The following is a 20,396-nucleotide window of genomic DNA, read 5'->3' as shown; positions in this document are numbered from 1 at the left end:
ATTTTATTTATTATTTTTATTTTATGTGTATGTGTGTATTTTCTGCATGTAAGTTCAATGCCTGTGGAAGACAGAAGAAGCTGTTGGATCCCCTGGAACTGGAGTTATGGACAGTTGTTAGCTGCCATGTGGGTGCTGGGATTCAAACTTGGGTCTTCTGCAAGAACAGCCAGTGTTCTTAACTGCTGAGCCATCTCTCCAGCCCCCTCAAGTTCTTTTCTAATGAGCAATCAACATGAAGATCTCTACCACTCTGATCTACAAAGAACACATCCTTTCTCTTATTCAGAAGACAACAGGTCAAATCTCTGACAGGCCCTAGGTGGGTAGGCCCCGTGGAGAAACGGGAGGCTAATGTCTACATATGCTTACCTTTGGCGGCAGTCAGCATGGTGGAGGCCAGTTCACACTGCTGTGATTCCAAGTGTCCGAGAGTGAACCAGCGAGGATAACGACTGGGCACCACAGACACCATATGATGAGGGTGTGAAGTGTCACCTGTAGAAGATGAGTTTTCTAGAACAGGTAACCTAAAAGACCCAGGAAGAGTCATCAGTTATCATTTAGACTCTGGCCATTTTGTGCCACTTTAGAGGATTTGTTCTCTGCCAGGAAGGAATTGGTTAGGGCAAGATTAAAGTCTTTGAAAGTTATTTTTTTGGTCTTTTTGAGACAGGGTCTCCCTGTAGCCCCAGCTGTCCTGGAACTCACTATGTAGATCAGGCCTCAAATTCACAGAGATCCACCTGCCTCTGCCTCCCAAGTGCTGGGACTAAAGGTGTGCACCACCATGCCTGGCTTGCTTTGAAGGTTTTTAAACCTATGGTAGCATTTTTTGTCAGATGAAAGCTTGGGCAGTTGGAAAACTGAAGCTGAATAGTTCCCACTGCAAAGAGATTTGAAAGGTAGATAAAGAGCCACAGAATTACTTAAAAAAAAACAACAACACATTAAACATACATGCCAAGGAACTTCCTTTTCAGTTAAGGAGTTCTTTCAGCCTTATGCTTCAACTGAAATTCTCTGAGAGAATACAAGCCAAGGATCCTATTCTAATTTGGAAATAAGATTCTCAGAGCTTATTGTTCCCAGGTCTTGAGGGTCTACATGCTGATTTCTGGGGGACATGTACCTGAGAATCATGATTGAATAGAGTCATGGAAGGACACAAATCCCTTCTCAGGCTGCCAAACTGGCTCCAGAACATGAAGGCTCAGGTCGTGGGCACATTGTATCTATTAATATCTCAGGGGCCTCTCAGACTCCACCATGAGTACAGCCAGGGGGCCAAGTGGGTCAAAAGCAATGAATCTCAGATAGAAATCCTAGATCATGGGGGCTAGAGAGATGGCTTAGTGGTTAAGAGCACTGACTTCTCTTGCAGAGGACTGGTATTTGACTCCCAGCACCCATATGGCGGCTACAAACTGTCCTTAACTCTAGTTCCAGGGGAATCTGAAGCCCTCTTCTGACCTCCACGGCACTGCATGATATGGGTGCACTCACATACATGCAGGCAATATACTAACACACATAAAATAAAAGTAAATAAAATATTAAAAAAAATAAATCCTAGATAATAGGAAATATCTGAGCCATTGTAAGGTAGTCTTGGTGTCCAAGAATAGACAAAGAGGGCAAGAGAAGTAGGCTAAGCAAAGAAAGAGAACACTGGAAACCTCTGCTTTGGTGGAGGCAACCAGGCTGGTTACCAGCTACCCACCTCATGGCACGTAAGGCTAATTTATAGGACAGGTCTGGATCGTGAGGCAGCAGAGCTAAGAACAAATACTTGGCAAAAGTATGCATGGGAACACTCTCTCGGTGGATAACTTCTCCCAGACCGCTGAAGGGGCCTCCTGAAGGAAGAAGAAAAGCCAGCCAGTTATTTTTTTTGTATGCTTCCATTTACCAGCTGAGACTCGGTAGGTAGCCCAGGGTCCCATGTGTGTTTGTTTGCTAGCTACAGGAACCTTCATTACACTTTAATCCCATAAATGTTCCTATATCTGGGCTATGTTAGAGAGGGGAGCCCAGAGTCACAGCCAAAAATACTGTTATAATAAACCCTTCTCTACTTACCTTCTAGTAGTAAGATGCACTGTTTCTGCAGTGTTTGTACTAGCTCATCATCCAGCTGCAGCTCCTGGAGTTGGCTTAGGAGCTGCTCCTCATTACGGCACACTTTGTCCTGTGCATAGAGGCCTTCAGGCATTACCCTCTGTTGACCCATGCCCATCAGAGCAACTTCCAGGGCCAATGACAGGCAGGACTCATTGCTGTTTGGGCAGCCTGTAGCCACAGGAACATGCTGGTACATAGGAAGTCTGCTTTCATTCATATCTGAGGGCAACAGGGCAAGCGGTTCCTTAGGTCTAGTAGATCCTTCTGTGCCTCCACCCCTCCCACTTTGGGATACACGCAGTTATCACTGAAGCTGAGTCAGAACCTCAGAGCAGTAAGGGAAATACACTCAAGAAAGATGATAAGAACCACAAAGATCACTACCTCCTTCATAATACACGAATTGGCTAGGCTAGCTAGTGAGATATTAAAATGCTTATATTTTGCTAGCACATTATATAATCTCATAATTTTTTGTGTCTCTCTCTTTTACCTCATTGTGAGAACCTTAAGGGATAAGACCATCTTATTGCCCTAGGTGTCTCCAGAGCCTGACATATGGACTATACAGTATATGCCAGTGGTAACCAAATAAACAAAGTACAGCTTCAGATTTTTCAAGCTATAAATGTTATTGTGCAGATAAAACAGACCAAAGATGTTGATCCCTATGTAAGGGATTAAAGGGACATAAAGGCAGCCCTAGGTTGATTTAGGATTAACTCATAACTCTACCTAGAGAAACTTGAATCCATCCAGTTAAACTCTTACTTTGTTAACATTTGCAACTTCTATGGTATTATGTTTTTTATGTTAATCATTATGTTATCTTATATGTTCCATACACAATTTCAGAAAGAGAACACTGGTTTAAAAGTCACAGCCTTGGGGGCTGGAGAGATGGCTCAGCAGTTAAGAACACTGACTGTTCTTGCAGAAGACCAGGGTTTGAATCCCAGCACCCACATGGCAGTTAACAACTGTCCGTAACTTCAGTTCCAGGGGATCCAACAGCCTCTTCTGTTCTCCTCAGGTATTGCATGACACAGGTGCACTTACCTACAAGCATACATATTTACAAAAAAAAAAAAAAAAAAAGTCAAAGTCTTAGCTGGTATGTTGGCATGTGCCTGTAGCTCTAGCTTCTTAGGGCCCTGTAGTGGCAGGATTGCTTGAGTGTATTAAGTTCAACACCAGCATGGAGAACAGAGTGAAGTCTCTTAAAAAAAAACAAACAAACAAACAAACAAAAAAACAAAAAAGAAGAAGGAGCAGCTTGATTTCTTTTTAAAAAAATATTTTATTATTTTTATTTTATGTGTATGAATGTATTGCCTGCATGTGTGTAAATGCACTCGTGTCATGCACAGCCTGAGGAGGTCAGAGAGGGCGTTGGATTCCCCTGGAACTGGAGTTATGGATGGTTGTTAGTCACCATGTGGATTCTGGAAATCAAACACCGGCAAGAACAGTCAGTGCTCTTAACCGCTGAGCCATCTCTCCAGCCCTGCAGCTTGATTTCTTTTCTTTTTTTCATTTATTAAGTAGCTCAGGAAGACAATTAAGTGGTAGGCAATACTAAGATCACATGAACATTAAGCCATAATTTCTGCTATTAAGTAGCTGATAGTCTAGTTAGAGATACTTGTAGACAAACTGTAATGAAATGCACTAAATACTAAAGTAAATGCAGGTAAATTCAATGTGGTAACAGCACAGAAGAAATAATTGGTTATGTATCTAGCATAGCTATTTTCGGGACAGTTAGGCTAAAATTGGCACAAAACCAATTTTGTTTTTGTTTTTGAAGAAGAATGTTAATAGAAAATTAGAGTATTTCTAGGGAGCTAGTGAGATATTAACAAACTTGAAGGTCACTGGGGATGGATGTCTGCCTCATAATCAACAGCTGGTAAAATGAGGAACTGGTACTGAACTTCAGGACTGTGATTACTGGTCAAAAGAAATGGATCTAGGGCTGAAGAGATGGATCAGCAATTAAGAGCTCTTGCAGAGGACCAGAGTTTGGTTCCTAGCACCCAAGTTTGGTGGCTCACAACTGCTTGTAATTCCAATTCCAGGGGATCTAATGCTCTCTTCCAGCCTCTGCAGGCACTACATTCACCCCCCCACATATACACATTTAAATAAAAGAATGGGATCTGAGAAGGCTGGAGAGATGATTCGGTGGTTAAAATGTACTGCTTTTCCAGAGGACCCAAGTTCTTGTCACCCATGCTGGAAAGCTCAAACCACCTATAACTCCAGCTCCAGTGCAACTGATGTCCCCTTCTGCCTCAGTGGGTGCTTACACTCATAGGCACAAACATGCATGCATAATTAAAAATAAAAGGGACTAGAGAGATGGTTCAGTGGTTAGGGTATGTACTGAATGTTCAGAGGACCCAAGTTCAGTTAGTTCCCAGCACCCATGTTGGGCAGCTTACAACTTGTAACTCCAGTTCCAGGGGGATTGGGCATCTTTTTAAAAAATAGTAATAGGGGCTGGAGAGATGGATCAGTGGTTAAGAGCACTGACTGCTCTTGAAGAGGACCCAGGTTTGATTCCCAGCACCCACATGGCAGCTATGAACCATCCTTAACTCTAGTTCCAGGGGAATCCGAAGCCCTCTTCTGACCGCTTCGGCACTGCATAACATGGGTGCACTCACATACATGCAGGTAATACACTCATACACATAAAATAAAAATAATAAATAAAATATTTCAAAAAATAGTAATAAAATCTTTGAAAGGAAGAGAGAGATAAGAGTTGGGGGTGGGGATCTGAGTGGGGTGGGGACAAGACATTTTAAACTGCAGGAAAAAAGATTACTATCTAGCTGGAGGCTTTCTGGTAAGGAGTAAGGAGGTGCCATTGTCTTCTTTCTTTCTTTTCTTTTTCTTTTTTTTTTTTTTTTTGTCTTTTTGAGACAGGGTCTCCCTGTAGCCCCAGGTGGCCTGGAACTCACTATGTAGACCAGGCTGGCCTTGAACTCAGAGAGATCCACCTGCCTCTGCCTCCCAGGTTCCCAAGTGCTGGGATTAAAGGTGTGCGCCCCCATGCCTGGCTCGTTGTCTTCTTTCTTAAGAGTTAATCATGGGGCTGGAGAGATGGCTCAGTGGTTAAGAGCACTGACTGCTCTTGCAGAGGACCCGGGTTTGATTCCCAGCACCCACATGGCAGCTACAAACCATGCTTAACTCCAGTTCCAGGGGAATCCAAAGCCCTCTTCTGACCTCTGTGGCATTGTACAACACGGGTGCACTCACATACATGCAGGCAATATACATTCATACACATAAAATAAAAATGAATAAAATATTAAAAAAAAAAGAGTTAATCACCTGACAGGAAAGTGCCCCTCAAGAAGTTGACCTCCAGTAGCTCTAGAAATAGTATAAGGCCTACCTAAAATTGTTGGTCTCTCTAGTCATGTCCACTCTCTGTAAGAATGATCTGCTTTGCAATGGTCCCTTTGGCTATTGTCTACTCTCATGCTTGAGAGTGTATGGCTTTACCTGTAATAAAGTGATCTTTTGTACAACACTGTGTGTCTAGTCTAACTTCTTTCAACAGAGATCACAAGGAGTGGAGGGCAGAGGAAGACCAGAGCAAGATCCTGGTAACAGTATTATGTGATTTCAATAATAGACACTTCATTTTTTTTTTTTAGGCAAGGTCTTACACCGTAGCCCAGGTTAGCCTGGAATTCATTGTGTGGTTCAGACTGGCTTCAATGGAATCCCTGGGCTCAAAGGATTCTCCTGTCTCAGCTTCCTGAGTAGCTGTGGCTACAGGTGGGCACAACCACAAACAGCTAGATACACACCTGCCTGCTGGAAGTTCAGTTCTCTCCCACTTCCAGACTCTGAATGTTTTGGCCTCTGACCCCTGAAATTCCTCTAGCCCTTCTTATTCCCTTTGGAACTGTTTAATCATTCATGGTAGAGAAGTGAAAGGTACAAGGAAGCTGGTAAGGTCAAATGGGAAAGTAGGAAAAGGTCAGCTCACAGGGTGAGAAAATTAGGCTGGAGAGAGTGGAAGCCTGAGAAAACCCAGGGATAGTCAGTTTAAAAGATGGAAGAAAAGGCTACAAGAGAGGCAGAACAAAGTTTGGCAGAGAGGAGATGGCTGCCAAGGGCAGTTCTGGCTGGTCTTGGGCTGACCCTTGTACCTGACATTTCCATGTAGCTGTCATCGTTCAGGCGACAGGCCTCAGTCAAAGTGAGAAACAGGCAGCCAATGGGATCTAGGGGGTGGCCCACCCAGCCCTCCAGATTTGTGATTGTTGTGGTTCCTCTCTGCAACAGTTCTGGAAATAAACGGGTTCAAAGTTTTAGGTCGTGCTGGGGACTCTGCTCATTTTCTCTGCTTTGGATGCTTTATTAGTCTCATTCAAACCTTGACCCAGAGAGTCAAAGAAAAGTCTTATCTTTGGTGGGTAGGCCTGATCGGAAGCTCACTAGCCAGTTCTAATTTAGATTGTCTGCTGGCAGTGCATATGTGGAATCAGCTTTATAGTTTAAAAAGGATCTTCTCCAGATCTTAATGGGACTTTTATCTGATAGGTGAAGGAGGCAGGCAGGCATCACTGTTCCTATTTTACAGATAATAAATCTGAGATTCAAAGAAATATAGTGAGGCACTCCACTCAGAAGGTAGAATTACTTAGAATTCTCAAGCCACCTGCCTTACCATGATACTGAATGAAAATTAGGTTCTTGGGTGTTTACATCTCCTGAGAATCCTTAGCAGTCTTAGACCAAAGACATTAGATGATTCCTAATCACTGTACCTTTCTTCTGATGCTTGTAGATTTCCAGTTGCCGCTGCTGCTGCAACCTCAGGGTATTAATAATGGCTACTGTGAGCCTGAGAGCCTCTTTTGGATAACCATGAGATCGCAGTGCATCAACCCGAGCACAAGCTGTAGGTACATGCTCTACCAGACAAGAAGAAAATATATTAGTTGTGTTAAAATTTCAAATCAGGCTAGCATGCCTTTAATCCTAGCACTCGGGAGGCAGAGGCAGGCAGAGCTCTGTGAGTTTAAGGCCAGCCTGGTCTACATAGTGAGTTCCAAGACAGCTGGAGCTACAGGGAGACCCTGTCTCAAAAAGACCAAAAATGAACTTTCCTCTTATTTTATCATTTCTTCTAAAGCTAATATTAAAAATTATAGAAATGCACCACTAAGTAGTAATACATATATTTATAATGTATGTATGCATATGTAACAATAATAATCAAAGAAGAGGACAAGAAATTGTGAGGGAGGGAGCATGGGAGGGTTTGGAGGGGGATAGGTAGACATAATGAAAATACAATATTCATATATGAAATTATCAAAAAAAAAGAAAAGAAATAACAGAGGAGGTAGAAATAGGAGGATCCCTGGGGCTTGCTGGCCAGCCACTCCAGCTGAATCAGTGAGCTCCAGGTTCTGTGAGAGACCCCGTCTCAAAATACAAGGTAGAAAGAGACTGAGAAAGATACTCAGTGTTAGCTTGTGGCTTTCACATGTGCACACACACCTGAACACACATCTGCATGCACACATGAACACATATCCTACGCACATACACAAAATAATGTACAGGATTTAAAGATATAAATAAGCATGTGTATTTATATAGATTTTTTTCTGTTTTTTTAAACAAAAAATAGAGTACAATAATTAGTGTTTTGCAACTTAATAATACATTGTAAATATTGTCAGTGGCATAAAATATACTTGCACGACATAAAAAATGAATATACATCATTCTACTGAATGTGTTCATCTACTGCTTAGTTAGTCCCATATTGTTAGATCTTTAGATGGTTCCCAATTTTCCCATCTGTACATTATTTATTTCTGTGCTGTAATGAACCCTTTAGCTTTATTTTGGAGGGTGTTCTTTAATAAAGTTATGGACAAACTGTAAGCCAGGAAAATACTGCAGAGGAAGTTTAAACTCAATGAAACAGCTCTACCTTGTTATAAAGAAAGTTGGGAAGATGGGAAAGATAAGAGGAAGACAGCCTGGTGACAGATGCAGATTGTGTCCTAGCTACCAGCACAGGTTTCAAACACAATGCTTTTTAAAAATGGGTGCTGGTACATATGTGTGTGTTCATGCATGCTTGCATGTGTGGTCCAGAGGACAACCCCGGGTCTGACTTCTCGGGCATTGTCCACAGTTTTAAAAATGTTTGTTATTGTTATTAATATTCTGCGTGTACGTATCTGATGTATATGAGTGCAGGCATATGCATGTCACTGTGTGTGTGGAAATGAGAGGACAAGAACCTACCAGAGGTTCTAGGGATCAAACTCAGGTCATCAGGCTTGTATAGTAAGTACTTTTACCCACTGGGCCATCTTGCTGATCTTTCCTCTCTTTTTTAAGACAGGGTCTCTTCTTGGCCTTGAACTTAGCAATTAGGTTAGGCTCTGGTTAGTGAGGCCTAGGGATCTGTCAGTCTCTGCTTCCTCAGTGCTGGGATTACAAGTGCATGTCACCACACCTGCATTGCTTAACATGTCTGGGAACTGAACTCAGGTTCTCAGTCTTGTAAGGCAAACACTTTACCTAAGCTACCTCCTAGTCCCCATAGTACTTTTTTTTGTTTTGGTCTTTTTGAGACAGGGTCTCCCTGTAGCCCCAGCTGTCCTGGAACTCCCTATGTAGACCAGGCTGGCCTTGAACTTACAGAGATCCACCTGCCTCTGCCTCCCGAGTGCTGGAATTAAAGGCGTGTGCCACCTCCCCCTTCCCATAGTATTTTTAAGCAAAATATATAATTTCAGAGCAGAAAATAATGTTGCTCAGTAACTGTGGCCTGAGAGACTATGTAAACTGACATCTAGTACCTTTGTTATTACACTTCATAGGTATTAATGTATTTATAATGCTTCAGTATACATTATGTATTTATCCTCCTAAAGCTTAAGGAACAGGATACAAATCTCCCATTTGAGATTGCTATAGCTCAGCTATACAAACGACCTTATACAAATGACTTAGGCTTCAAATAAATAACCTGACTTGACAGTAAATGCTTCAAAAGAGCTGTGCAGACTCTAAGCTGTAGCTGGTATTGCTGGTACATATACCAGTAGCTCATATGGGCCTGGTATGAAGCCTGGTATGAAGTGAGGTAGGGTCCTGAAATTCTTGGAGTAGAGGAGGGCTAGACTTACCAAGCCACAGTGGCTGGCCATGGGAATTAAAGAGTAGTCGCTCATTTTCCCGCTGGCAGGCAGGAGCTGTATATATATCACTGCTGATTATTCTCTGTAGGTGGCTGTCCTGCCAATGTAATTCACGGCCTTCAATGGCTCTAGTGAACACTGTTCGTCTTGGTCGGGATAAGGAGTCTGGGGAAAGAAAAAAAAATGGCCGGATAATGTGAAGCTCTAACCCCTGGTCTTCTTTAGAGTGGGAGGTTAGCCAGAAGAACAGAATGAGAACATTCTGTCTGGTACTTGTGATGTCTCCTTCATAGATAAGCTTATTGTGGATCTGTGTCCTCTATCAGAAGAACCTTATACAAAGATCTAGGAATGCCTTCCTCCTTCTACAGCTGTCTAATTTCCACTGGAATTCAGAGCCACACAAAAGCTTGAACAGGCAGCTGTGCTCATCTGCTCAATAATAAGGATATAAACTGTTTCCTATAATGATTAGAAGAAGAAAGACACAGCTAGGGAATTTTTGTAATGAGTCCACAACCTGTTTCATTTACAGTATGACCCTTATCATACCAAGGGCTTTCTATGATATTTACATTAAAAGCTTTAAAAACTACTCAGGAGGCTGACATAGGAAGATCAAAAGTTTGGGGCTGAACTGGATGACACAGACTCTATCTTTACAAGCAAACAACACCCCTCACCTCGAGTCCCCTTAAAAGTAAAAATAAAAACTCACACATCAAAAATAAATAAAAGCTGGAAAAGATTTAAAGCTGTCTATAGTCTATACTCTGCTACCTTTATCACTATCAGGGGGGGTTATATTTGTCTTCAGCTTATAGTTTTATAATTTGTTCTCCTATAAGAAAAGCAGATGCTGACAAAAAAACTTGTTTTCTCATTGAAATCTTATCATCCCATCTCCCTTCAGGAAAATGGCTGCAGAAAAATCAACACTACAAAGTAAGTTTGACTCATATTCAGTCTCTATCTGTCTGTGTCTCTGTCTTTCTCTCTCCCTCCTGCATCCTGTTTTATACCCTCTTCTAAGACTACTGAATCTGTCCCACAGTTCAATGCTGTTGGTATTTTGTTGATAATACATGAAAGGGGCTAAGGACAAAGACTGACTCATTTCTCAACACAACTTGTGCTCTGCCTGTTTTATGTTGTCTAATCTCACAATACAGTATTCCCTCCATTTTGCAAATGAGTTAATGAGGCACTGAGGGGCAAAGTACATGGCTCTTCATCTGGAATTCATAATCTTCACTGTCTAGACCTTCCACTTAGCCATTTTAAGTCTTTGCTATTTCCCAACATAGGTTAGCCCTATCTTCTCAAATAGATTGTAAACTCCTCTATAAACTCAAATTTTGGGGGTTGTGGAGGTGGGATGGTTGAGACAGTATCTCAAACTTGCTGTATAGCTGAGGCTGGAGTTGAATTTGATCCTCCTGCCTCCATCTCCCAAGTGGGATTATAGGAATGTGTTACCATGACTGGCTTTATAAGCTCCGTTTTTAAGGGTGGAACATGGCTGAACAAAATGAAGGAGCTATTTCATAAATTAAAGACGTAAGTGGACTCATGAAGATGACATTTTTTTTTGTTTGTTTGGTTCTTTTTTTTTTTTTCCCTTCGCTCTTTTTGAGACAGGGTCTCCCTATAGCCCCAGCTGACTTGGAACTTACTACGTAGACCAGGCTGGCTTTGAACTTGCCTCTATCTCGGGAGTGCTGGGATTAAAGACGTGTGATACCAAGTCTGGCTGAAGATGACATTTAAGAAAAAGAAAAATTGCAAGATATTCAATTGATGTTTGAAACTATTTGGGATCAAGAATTGAACTATGCCGGGTGTGGTGGTGCATGCCTTTAATCCCAGCACTCGGGAGGCAGAGGCAGGCACATCTCTGTGAGTTCCACGGCAGCTGGGGCTACAGGGAGACCCTGTCTCAAAAAGACACCCCCCCCAAAAAGGATTGAACTAAAGGCAAAATGGCCTTGGTATCAAAACCAGAAAATGACATTTCAGGAAGAAAAATGTCCTGGGCGTGGTGGCATGCACCTTTCATCTGAACATTTGGGAGGCAGAGGCAGGCGGGTCTCTGTGAGACTGAGGGCAGCCTGGTCTACCTAGCGAGTTCCAGACCAGCTGAGATTATAGGGAAACCATGTCTCAATAAGACTGAAAAAAAGAATCCATAAAAGAGTGAGTTCCACGGCAGCTGGGGCTACAGGGAGACCCTGTCTCAATAAGACACCCCCCCCCAAAAAAAGGATTGAACTACACAGATACTTTCAAAAACTGACCAAATTAGGTGTGCACATACTGATTATATGCAAAACTGAGCAAACAAATGAACCACAAGAAGAGTGGAGGATTCAGACTGGACATGAAAGAAACTAACATATTTGTTCATCTACAAAAAGTCCTTGGAGTCTGGTCATCCTTAAAATTTAATATATTCCACTGAGCACAGGTTCAGATGATTAAAGGATGCTATCATTACAGTAACATTGAGAGTACTTATTGAAATTGCTTCTTGTACATGCTGTTCCTCAGTGGAGCACTTTTTTTGGGGGGGGGTGTAAAATAATTTAATTTTTGGAGCTGGAGAGATGGCTCAGTGATTAAGAACATGTACTGCTCTTTCAGAGGACCTACACTTAGTTCTTAGCACCCATATTTGGTGGCTCACAACTGCCTGGAAAACTTCAACTCGAAGGGATCCAACATTCTTTTCTGGCCTCCCTGGCACTGCATTCACAAACACACACACAGATACATACATACACATAATTAAAAATATATTTTAAGAAATTAGTTTATTTCATAGGCCTGCTTTAATTTTAGAGCATGCACTATTTAATCAAGAAATACTAGACAATGGGGCTAGAGAGCTGGCTCAGTGTTTAAGAGTGCTGGCTGCTCTTCCAGAGGACTTGGGTTCAGTTCCCAGCACCTATATGGCAGCTAACAGTTGTCTTGTAACTCCAGTTCCAGGGATCCAATACTTGCTTCCAGTCCCCATAGTTTGCACACATGTAGTTCACTTATACACATAAAATAAAAAAAAAACCCAAACCAAAAAAAAAAACCCAAAAGAATAAGAAATATGGAGAAAAGGAAGAAAAAGAAGAGTAGGACAAAGTAGTAGTAGGAGGAGGTGATGAATATATAAGCAGAGTTATCAAAAAAGCAGGAAATGTAAGGCTGGAGTTTAGAGAAGTCTGAACAGGAGATTATATAGCTTGGAATTAACATATAGATATTTGTTAAAATAATGCAGTCATCAAAGAAGTATAGAAAGAGAAGTAATCTGATGACTTAGTGCTGGGCACTTAATGCACTTTTAGTTGGGAAAATGGGGAGGAGACAGTAAGGCAGTAAGAAGAAGAAGAAATGGATCTATGTGAGTTCCAGGCCAGCCTGGTCTACATAGTGAGTTCTAGGTCAGCTGGGGCTACAAAGAGACCATGTCTCAACAAACAAACAAATAAATAAACAAATAAAAGCTTATAAGAGAACCAATCATTGGATTTAGCCATGGAAGATATTAGTGACTAAGTAGAGCTGTCTCAGTAGAGGTGGGTATGAAAACCTGACTAGAGTGAGAGAACCAGAGAGCAGAAAAAGGAGAACCAGAGAGCAGAAAACATGGAGATGGTAAATACTCTTTTCTATATAGCCCAAACTGGTCTAGAACTTGTGATCCTCCTGCTGCTACCTCCTCAGTGCTAGAATTATAGGCATATACCACCATCTTGTACCTCAGAGAAATAGTCTGGCAGTAGAAAGGTATGGGGAGTCATAGGAGTGTTTTTTGTTTTGTTTTGTTTAATGATTAATGATGGAGATATAACAAAGTGTATGTATTTTACAACTCATAGGAATAATCCATAACTCAGGGAACAATTTCTGATGCAGAAGAGGCTGGAGATAATTACTAGAGTGGTATTTTGGATAGAAGAAAAAGAATAAGACTTGGGAACAAGTGATGGACTTGGACCTAGGTGGAAATACAAATAGCAAAGGAAGAGGCAGAATAGATGGACAGAGGTAGTAATTCTTTGACCTTCTAAGAATTCTTGTGACTCAACACCACAGAAATGGTAATGAAATTTTGGATATTTTCTTTTGATTGCTATAATGTTAATGAACCAGAAACCAGACTCAAATGAAAGCAAGAAGAGGAGAAGTATGGAATGTTTTGAGGAAAAGATGATATAAAATGGTAATTTAATAGAATGAATAGGCCAGGTGAAGTGTCGTTCTAGCACTAAGGGAGACAGAGGCAGGTAGATCTCTGTGAGTTCGAGGCCAGTCTACACAGTTGAGTTCCAGATCAATCAGGGCTATACAGTGAGACCCTGTCTCAAAAAAAAAAAAAAAAAAAAAAGAGAGAGAGAAGTGGGATGTTTGACTCCTCCAGTTTCAATGGTAATGGGATGTGAGAGATAGATATTAGTCACAAAAGAATGAGGGGGCGTATAGCTCAGCTGGTAGAGTGCTTGCTAACATTCACGAAGCCCTGGGTTTGGGTTTGATCTTTAGTACCACATAAACCAGGTATGGTGGTGCATGACCATAATCCCAGTACTTCAAGCACGTGAAAGGTAGAGACAGGAGGATCAGAATTTCAAGGTCTACTTTGGCTAAAATTGGGAGTTTTTGGTTAGTCTGGGCTAGAAAGAGAAAGAGAGGGGAGGGGGGGAGGGAGGGAGAGAGGGAGGGAGGGGTAGAGAGAGAGAGAAAGAGAGAAAGGAGAAAGGAAGGATTAAAGGAAGGAAGAATGAAAGGAAGGGAAAAAGAGAGGAAGCAATTAAAAATAAAAAAGAACCAACAGCTGAGTAAGAGGGATGTGTCTGTAATCACAGCATATGGTAGGCTGAAGCAGGAGGATCTTAAGTTCAAGGCCAGCCCAGGGTATACAATGAGATCCTCTCCAAATACAAAATAAAAAAACATTGGGGATGGGGGGGTGGGGGGGTGGGGGGGACAGGCAGATCTCTGTGAGCTCAAGGCCAGCCTGGTCTACATATGGAGTGCCGGGCCAGCTGGGGCTACAGGGAGACCCTGTCTCCATAAGACTAAATAAATAAATAAATAAATAAAACAAAGTAAAACAAAATAAAAAACAACAGCAAAGGTGGAGGGGAAATGGGGAGAGAGAACGAACTAATAATGAAGAACCAATATGAAATGACAAGAATTTCCAGAGTAGAGGCATGTGTTTGTATGCATTTGGCCTTCTATGCCATCCAAAAATCTATATAAAAGTGTTCCTGCGCTGTGCAGGCTTGATGAGTGCCAGGAATGGGTAGCCTAATGAAGTGACAAAATTGTAGTCTTTTGACAACTAGTTATGGTACAGTAGAAGACCAAGCAAAACAATTATTTAAGTGAATTCCTACTTGATGTTAAAAATACCAATAGTTATTACTTAAAAGAAAAGAGAACCGGGCTTGGTGGTGCACACCTTTAGTCCCAGAATTTGGGAGGCAGAGTCAGGTGAATGAATCTCTGTGAGATTGAGGCCAATCTGGTCTACATAGCAAGTTCCAGACCAGCTGGGGCTACAGGGAGACACTGTCTGAAAAAGAAAGAAAGAGAGACAAGAGACCAACTATAAAATCAGTGTTGCCAACATACAACATAAACAGTTTGAATAAAAAGATATAGCACCGAGGTAAATGCTTGATACTAAGTGGTATCTGTGCAACAGTGGGCTCAAAAGGTAGTAGTGGGTACAGTATCCTTGTACTTGGTTTGCTTTTAAATGGGACAGATGTCCTGGCAATAACTTAGGAGGATGACCTACTCAAAGATCTGCTTTACAAAAAATTTGGAAAATAGAAAGAAAGAAAGAAAGAAAAACAACAAGGGTAAGGAAGGATTTGGTCAGGACACTTTTTAAAACTGTTTTTGTTTTGTTTTGTTTTGGGTAGGCCTCTCTCTCACCATTGAAGTAGGTCTTCTAAGCTACGAGAACCAACCCAAACTGAGGCCCAGACCCATTAGACACAGAGAACCTGAAGGTTAGAGAGGAACTGTACAGGTAACTCTAGGACTTTACCTTGGATACTGTAGACACCCACGATGTAGAGAAGAGCAGCAACATCGATGTTGAAATAAAAAACATACTCTATTCAAGATTTAGCATTTGGGGGTGAATAAAAGGATGGGCTTTTTTTATTTATGATGGTTTTAAAAAGGCTGTCTAGCTACCATTGTTCTGATGCTTTACCCTCCAGCCTTTGACATTCTACACAAAAAGGATACGTGGCTCACCTGGGCTGTGACTGGCATTCTGGGAAAGTGCATTGGTGATGTTGGGCAGTTCATGCCCATAGTTCCCATCCTCCAGGGGACAGACATCTAGGTCGCTCCACTTCTGTAGTTGCTGTAGCCAACAGGATTTTTCTTCCAGTTTGCAGTGTGGATTTAAAATTATGCACACCCATAAAGCCCCTGAAAAAGAAAGCAACCAACATTCTTGGTATCTCTGCTTTGATGCGTGTGTAAGCTGTAGAGCTTCAGCTCCATTTTTGGGTGGCAGAAAAGGTTTCCAAAGCAGCAGCACCTGGTAGCTCAGTGGTAGAATGCATGCTCAGAATGCATAGGGTCAATCTTCAGCACCAAAACAACCAATCCCCCCCAAAACAACCAACACAGACCCCAACAACAACAAACACATCAGCTTTCTTCTTTCTTTTTCATATATATTGGCAGATTATTTAATCCTAAAGTTTAAATCCTTAAAGCAGAGTGATAGTGATTATCTTTTTTTAAAAAATGTGTTTGAGGGCTGGAGAGATGGCTCAATGGTTAAGAACACTGGCTGTTCTTGCATCAGATGGGGGTTCGAATCCCAGCATCCACTTTGCAGCTAGCAGCTGTCTGTAACTCCAGTTCCAGGGGATCCATGCATGACATTGCACGACACAGGTGCACTTACCTACATGCAGGCAATACACTCATACACATGAAATAAAAATAATAAAATATTTTAAAAAAAGTTAAAAAAAAGTGTTTGAGTGTTTTGCCTGCCTGTGTTATACAATGCCTGTGGAGACCAGAAGAGGGTGTCAGATCCCCTGGAACTGGAGTTACATACAGTTGTTAGCTGCCATGTGGGTGCTGGGAACTGAACCTGGGTTCTCTGCAAGAGTAGCCCGTGCTCTTAATTTCTGGAGCTGTATCTTCAGCCCCCCTGCCCCTCACTTTTTTTTTCAGAGTGAATACCTTTTTTTTTCTTTTTTGAGACAGGGTTTCCTTGTGGTCCCAGCTGGCCTGAAACTTGCTATGTAGACCAAGCTGGACTCAATCTCAGAGCGATCCACCTGTGTCTGCCTCCTGAGTGTTGGGATTAAAGGCATGCACTACCATGCCCAGCCTCAGAATGAGTATTTTGATGTTGGGATCACTGTTTGTGATGATAAACAGGGCAAATTCTGGCTTTAACACTGAACTCAAAATTGCAGTCTAACAAATATCTATTGTGAGAATTCTATTCACAAAAATATCTGTACTGATGTTATGGCTTGAATCTGAAATGTCCCCCACTGGCTCATATTTTGAATACTTGGATCCCTTCTGGTGGCACTGTGATAGGAAGTTCTGGAAACTCTGAAAGTGGGGCCTAGCTGGAAGTAGATTACAAGGGGTAGGAGTCTCTGAAGGCTATAGCCTTGGTTCTTGCCTGTCTGTCTACTTCCTGGTCCACAGTAATATGATCAGACTCTGCTATATGTTTTCATTTCTTTTTTTTTTTTTTTTTTTGGTTTTTTTGAGACAGAGTCTCCCTGTAGCCTGAGCTGTCCTGGAACTCACTATGTAGACCAGGCTGGCGTTGAACTCACAGAGATCCACCTGCCTCTGCCTCCCAAGTGCTGGGACTACAGGCGTGCACCACCATGCCAGGCAGGTTTTCATTTCTATGAAGGTAGCTGCCCTGTAATGGCTTCCTGACCATGATGAACTAAAACTTCTGAAACTGTGAGCCCAGTGAATCTTTCCTCCCTTAGGTTTCTGTCAGGTATTGTGGCCACAGTGATGCAAAGGTAACCTAGCTACTGGTGAAGAAGACACTGTTTTCTACCCTTGAAGAGTTGTCTAATGGGAGAGGTGGATAAATAAGCATAATGCCATGTAACTATTAACATATCAAAATTAAGATATGTTCAGGGCATAGGGTTGGGGAGATGGCTCAGAAGTTAAAGTGTTTGCCTTGCAGGTGTTAAGGATCTGAGTTCAGACCCCCAAAGCCCACATAAACACTGGGTACAGTGACAAGCGCCTGTAATCCTATCACAGCCATGGCGAGATGGAAGGTGGAGGACCTCTGGAAACTTGCAGGGCCAGCTAGCCTGGCCTGCGTGCCAAAGTTTCAGGCAATGAGAGCCTGTCTCAAATAAAAGGTGGAAGGTACCTGAGAACAGCACCTGAGCTTGTCCTCTGGCCTCTGTGAGTGTGCTATATATGAATGTGCACGCATACAGAGTATACTCAGGGTATATAAGCATAAAGGAAAGGCACTCAGCATAAGGACAAAGTCGGAAGGAAGGGCTCAGAAAATGTACTTTGGCTTGTTAAGCATTTAACCTTTAAGTCCCTCAATTATAAAACTAAGAGCATAAAAATACTTATTTTATAGGGATAGTCTGAGAATTAAATGGGATAATATTTGCAAAGGGTGTAGTCTAGTATATTATTATTACAGAGGAAAATCTTAGTGTTTCTTTTTTCCCAAATAAAATTATTTGGGACTTGGATTTTGAAAATGCTAATCAATGTATGATGCTTTGAAACATTACTTTCTTCAATTTTCTGTTATTGTAGCAGAACACCACATTCCAGAGTGAATGGGTACAAATGGGTACTATTTCTTTGATCACCTCACCCTCCTTTTCAAGGAAAACAACTTTTTATTCTCAAGATGAAGCTATATCAGATAATTTCTCAATCTCCAGTCATCAATAAGCATAAATTAAGCCATCCTCCCTCCCTCAATAAGGTCTTGCTATATTGTCCAGGTGGGTTAGCCTGGAATTCATGATCTTTCTACCTTAGCCTCCCAGGTGCTGGAAATACAGGCATGAGCTACCATACCCAGTAATTTAATGCTTCTTAATTTAATCATGTATGGAAATTTCACTCATTATTTCAAAGCCTCTCAAAGTCATATGGATTTTTTCAAATAGAAATTATTTATTTGTATTTTATGTGTATGAAGTATTTTGCCTGAATATATGTAAGTGTACTGTGTGTGCAATGCATGAAGAAGCCAGAAGAGGGCACTGGATCCTCTGAAACTGGAGTTACAGATGGTCATTAGCTGTCATGTGGGTGCCTGGAACTGAATCTGGGTCCTTTGGAAGAGCAGCCAGTGCTCTTAACCACTGAGCCATCTCTCTGGCCCCCTTCAAATAGGAATGTTTTAAAAGATCATCTAGCCTCAATTTCAGATACTAACTGAAGATCAAAGTTCATTTATACAGGGTCAATACTATATTTACTTATTTATGTATGGGAGGGTGGTACACATATGCCACAACATGGTTGTAGAGGTCAGAAGACAACCTGCAGGAGTCAGTTCTCTCCTTCTACTATGTGAGTCCCAGGGATCAAACTCAGGTCATCAAGCTTGGCAGCAAGCACCTTTACCTGCTGAGTCATCTTGCCAGCCCTCAACTCAATCTTTTAAATTTATTATTATTATTTATTAATTATTATTTGTGTGAGTATAGATGCATACATGCCACAGTGTGAATGTGGAGGTCAGCAGACAACTTTTGGGAGTCAGTTCTCTACTGAGTTCCAGGGACAAAATTCAGGTCATCAGGCTTGTGTGGCAACTTTTACCCATCAAACATACCATGAGAAAGAAATATACTATGTAACAATTACAATAACTGCTTATAAAGGGATTACATTACTGGTTACATTAACTTAATTAAAGAAGTGCTTTTCCTCTATAGTGAAGAAAAATATTTTCATATTTAATCTTCACACATAAAAAGAAGATCAAGGGCCAGCAAGATGGTCCTTAATACCTGAATTTAATCTCCAGGACTTACATGATGGCGAGAGAACCAGCCCCCACAAGTTGTCCTCTGACCTCTACACTTGCCCTATGGTATGAGTGTACACTACACACACATGCACACATACACACTTTTTGGGGTTTGAGACAGGGTCTCCCTGTAGTCCCAGCTGGCCCAGAACTCTCTATATAGACCAGGCTGGCTGCTGGGTGTGGTGGCACATGCCTTTAGTCCCAGCACTTGGGAGGCAGAGGCAGGTGGATCTCTGTGAGTTCAAGGCCAGCCTAGTCTACAAAGTGAGTTCCAGGCCAGCTGTGGCTACAGGGACTCACAGAGATTCACCTGCCTTTGCCTCCCAAGTGCTTGGATTAAAGGCATGAGCCACCACACTCAGCTCCCTCCCCCCAATTAAATGAAAAATGTATCAAAAAGAGGCCACTTTGAGGACTGATAATTTAAGGAATGGAACACAGAGTGGGTAAGCTAAGATCCACTTAAGAAGTAAACAAACATTACTAATGCTATCATCATGTAGGAGTTCCTATGTCCTAATCATTCAGATATTAAGATAATCTCTAGAGGGTGAGAATAAATGCTTTCACTTAGAAATGATAAATGAGTCTTCTGTTTCATTAAATAGGTCTTTAGGAATTAGTTTAAAAAACAGAGTCTGTCACATCTTTAAGAAAGAGCCAAAGCAAAATCTTACAGTTGCCTTCCTCCCTACAGCACTCGCAGGACTGTGTCACAGTAGCCAAAACCATATTTTCTTGCAGTTTAAAAAAGTGTCAAAAACTCTCTGTAAATGGGGCTGGAGAGATGTCTCAGTGGTTAAGAACACTGGCTATTCTTGCAGAAGACCCGGGTTTGAATCCCAGCACACACATGGCAGCTAACAACTGTCTGTAACTCCAGTTCCAGGGGATCTGACAGCCTCTTAGGAAAACGTGAAGCCTAGATAAATAATTTTGGTTTTCCTTTTTTTAAAAATATTTATTTTATTTACTTATTTGTTTAATTAATTTTATTTATTTAT

The 20,396-nt window shown here is 41.6% G+C and overlaps 1 protein-coding gene across 1 annotated transcript in view; it reads right to left on the bottom strand.

Annotated features, from left to right (window-relative positions):
• Positions 1 to 161: 161 nt before the first annotated feature.
• The window catches only part of LOC103739874 (zinc finger SWIM domain-containing protein 5), a 46,542-nt gene continuing 26,307 nt past the window's right edge, over positions 162 to 20,396 (bottom strand). Inside the window, exons 4-10 of the mRNA XM_008840345.2 lie at positions 15,606 to 15,785; positions 9,315 to 9,491; positions 6,924 to 7,070; positions 6,303 to 6,440; positions 2,083 to 2,343; positions 1,724 to 1,859; positions 162 to 530 (exon numbers count right to left, since the gene is read on the bottom strand). Coding sequence (XP_008838567.2) covers positions 359 to 530; positions 1,724 to 1,859; positions 2,083 to 2,343; positions 6,303 to 6,440; positions 6,924 to 7,070; positions 9,315 to 9,491; positions 15,606 to 15,785 — 1,211 coding nt within the window. The 3' untranslated portion in view covers positions 162 to 358. The remainder of the gene's footprint in view (positions 531 to 1,723; positions 1,860 to 2,082; positions 2,344 to 6,302; positions 6,441 to 6,923; positions 7,071 to 9,314; positions 9,492 to 15,605; positions 15,786 to 20,396) is intronic.

The sequence above is a fragment of the Nannospalax galili genome, unplaced genomic scaffold (assembly GCF_000622305.1).
Source record: "Nannospalax galili isolate Female #2095 unplaced genomic scaffold, S.galili_v1.0 scaffold2261, whole genome shotgun sequence".
Classification (NCBI taxonomy): Eukaryota; Metazoa; Chordata; class Mammalia; order Rodentia; family Spalacidae; genus Nannospalax; species Nannospalax galili.
The sequence above is the reverse complement of the archived record's forward strand: the minus strand, read 5'-3'. Positions and strand labels throughout refer to the sequence as shown.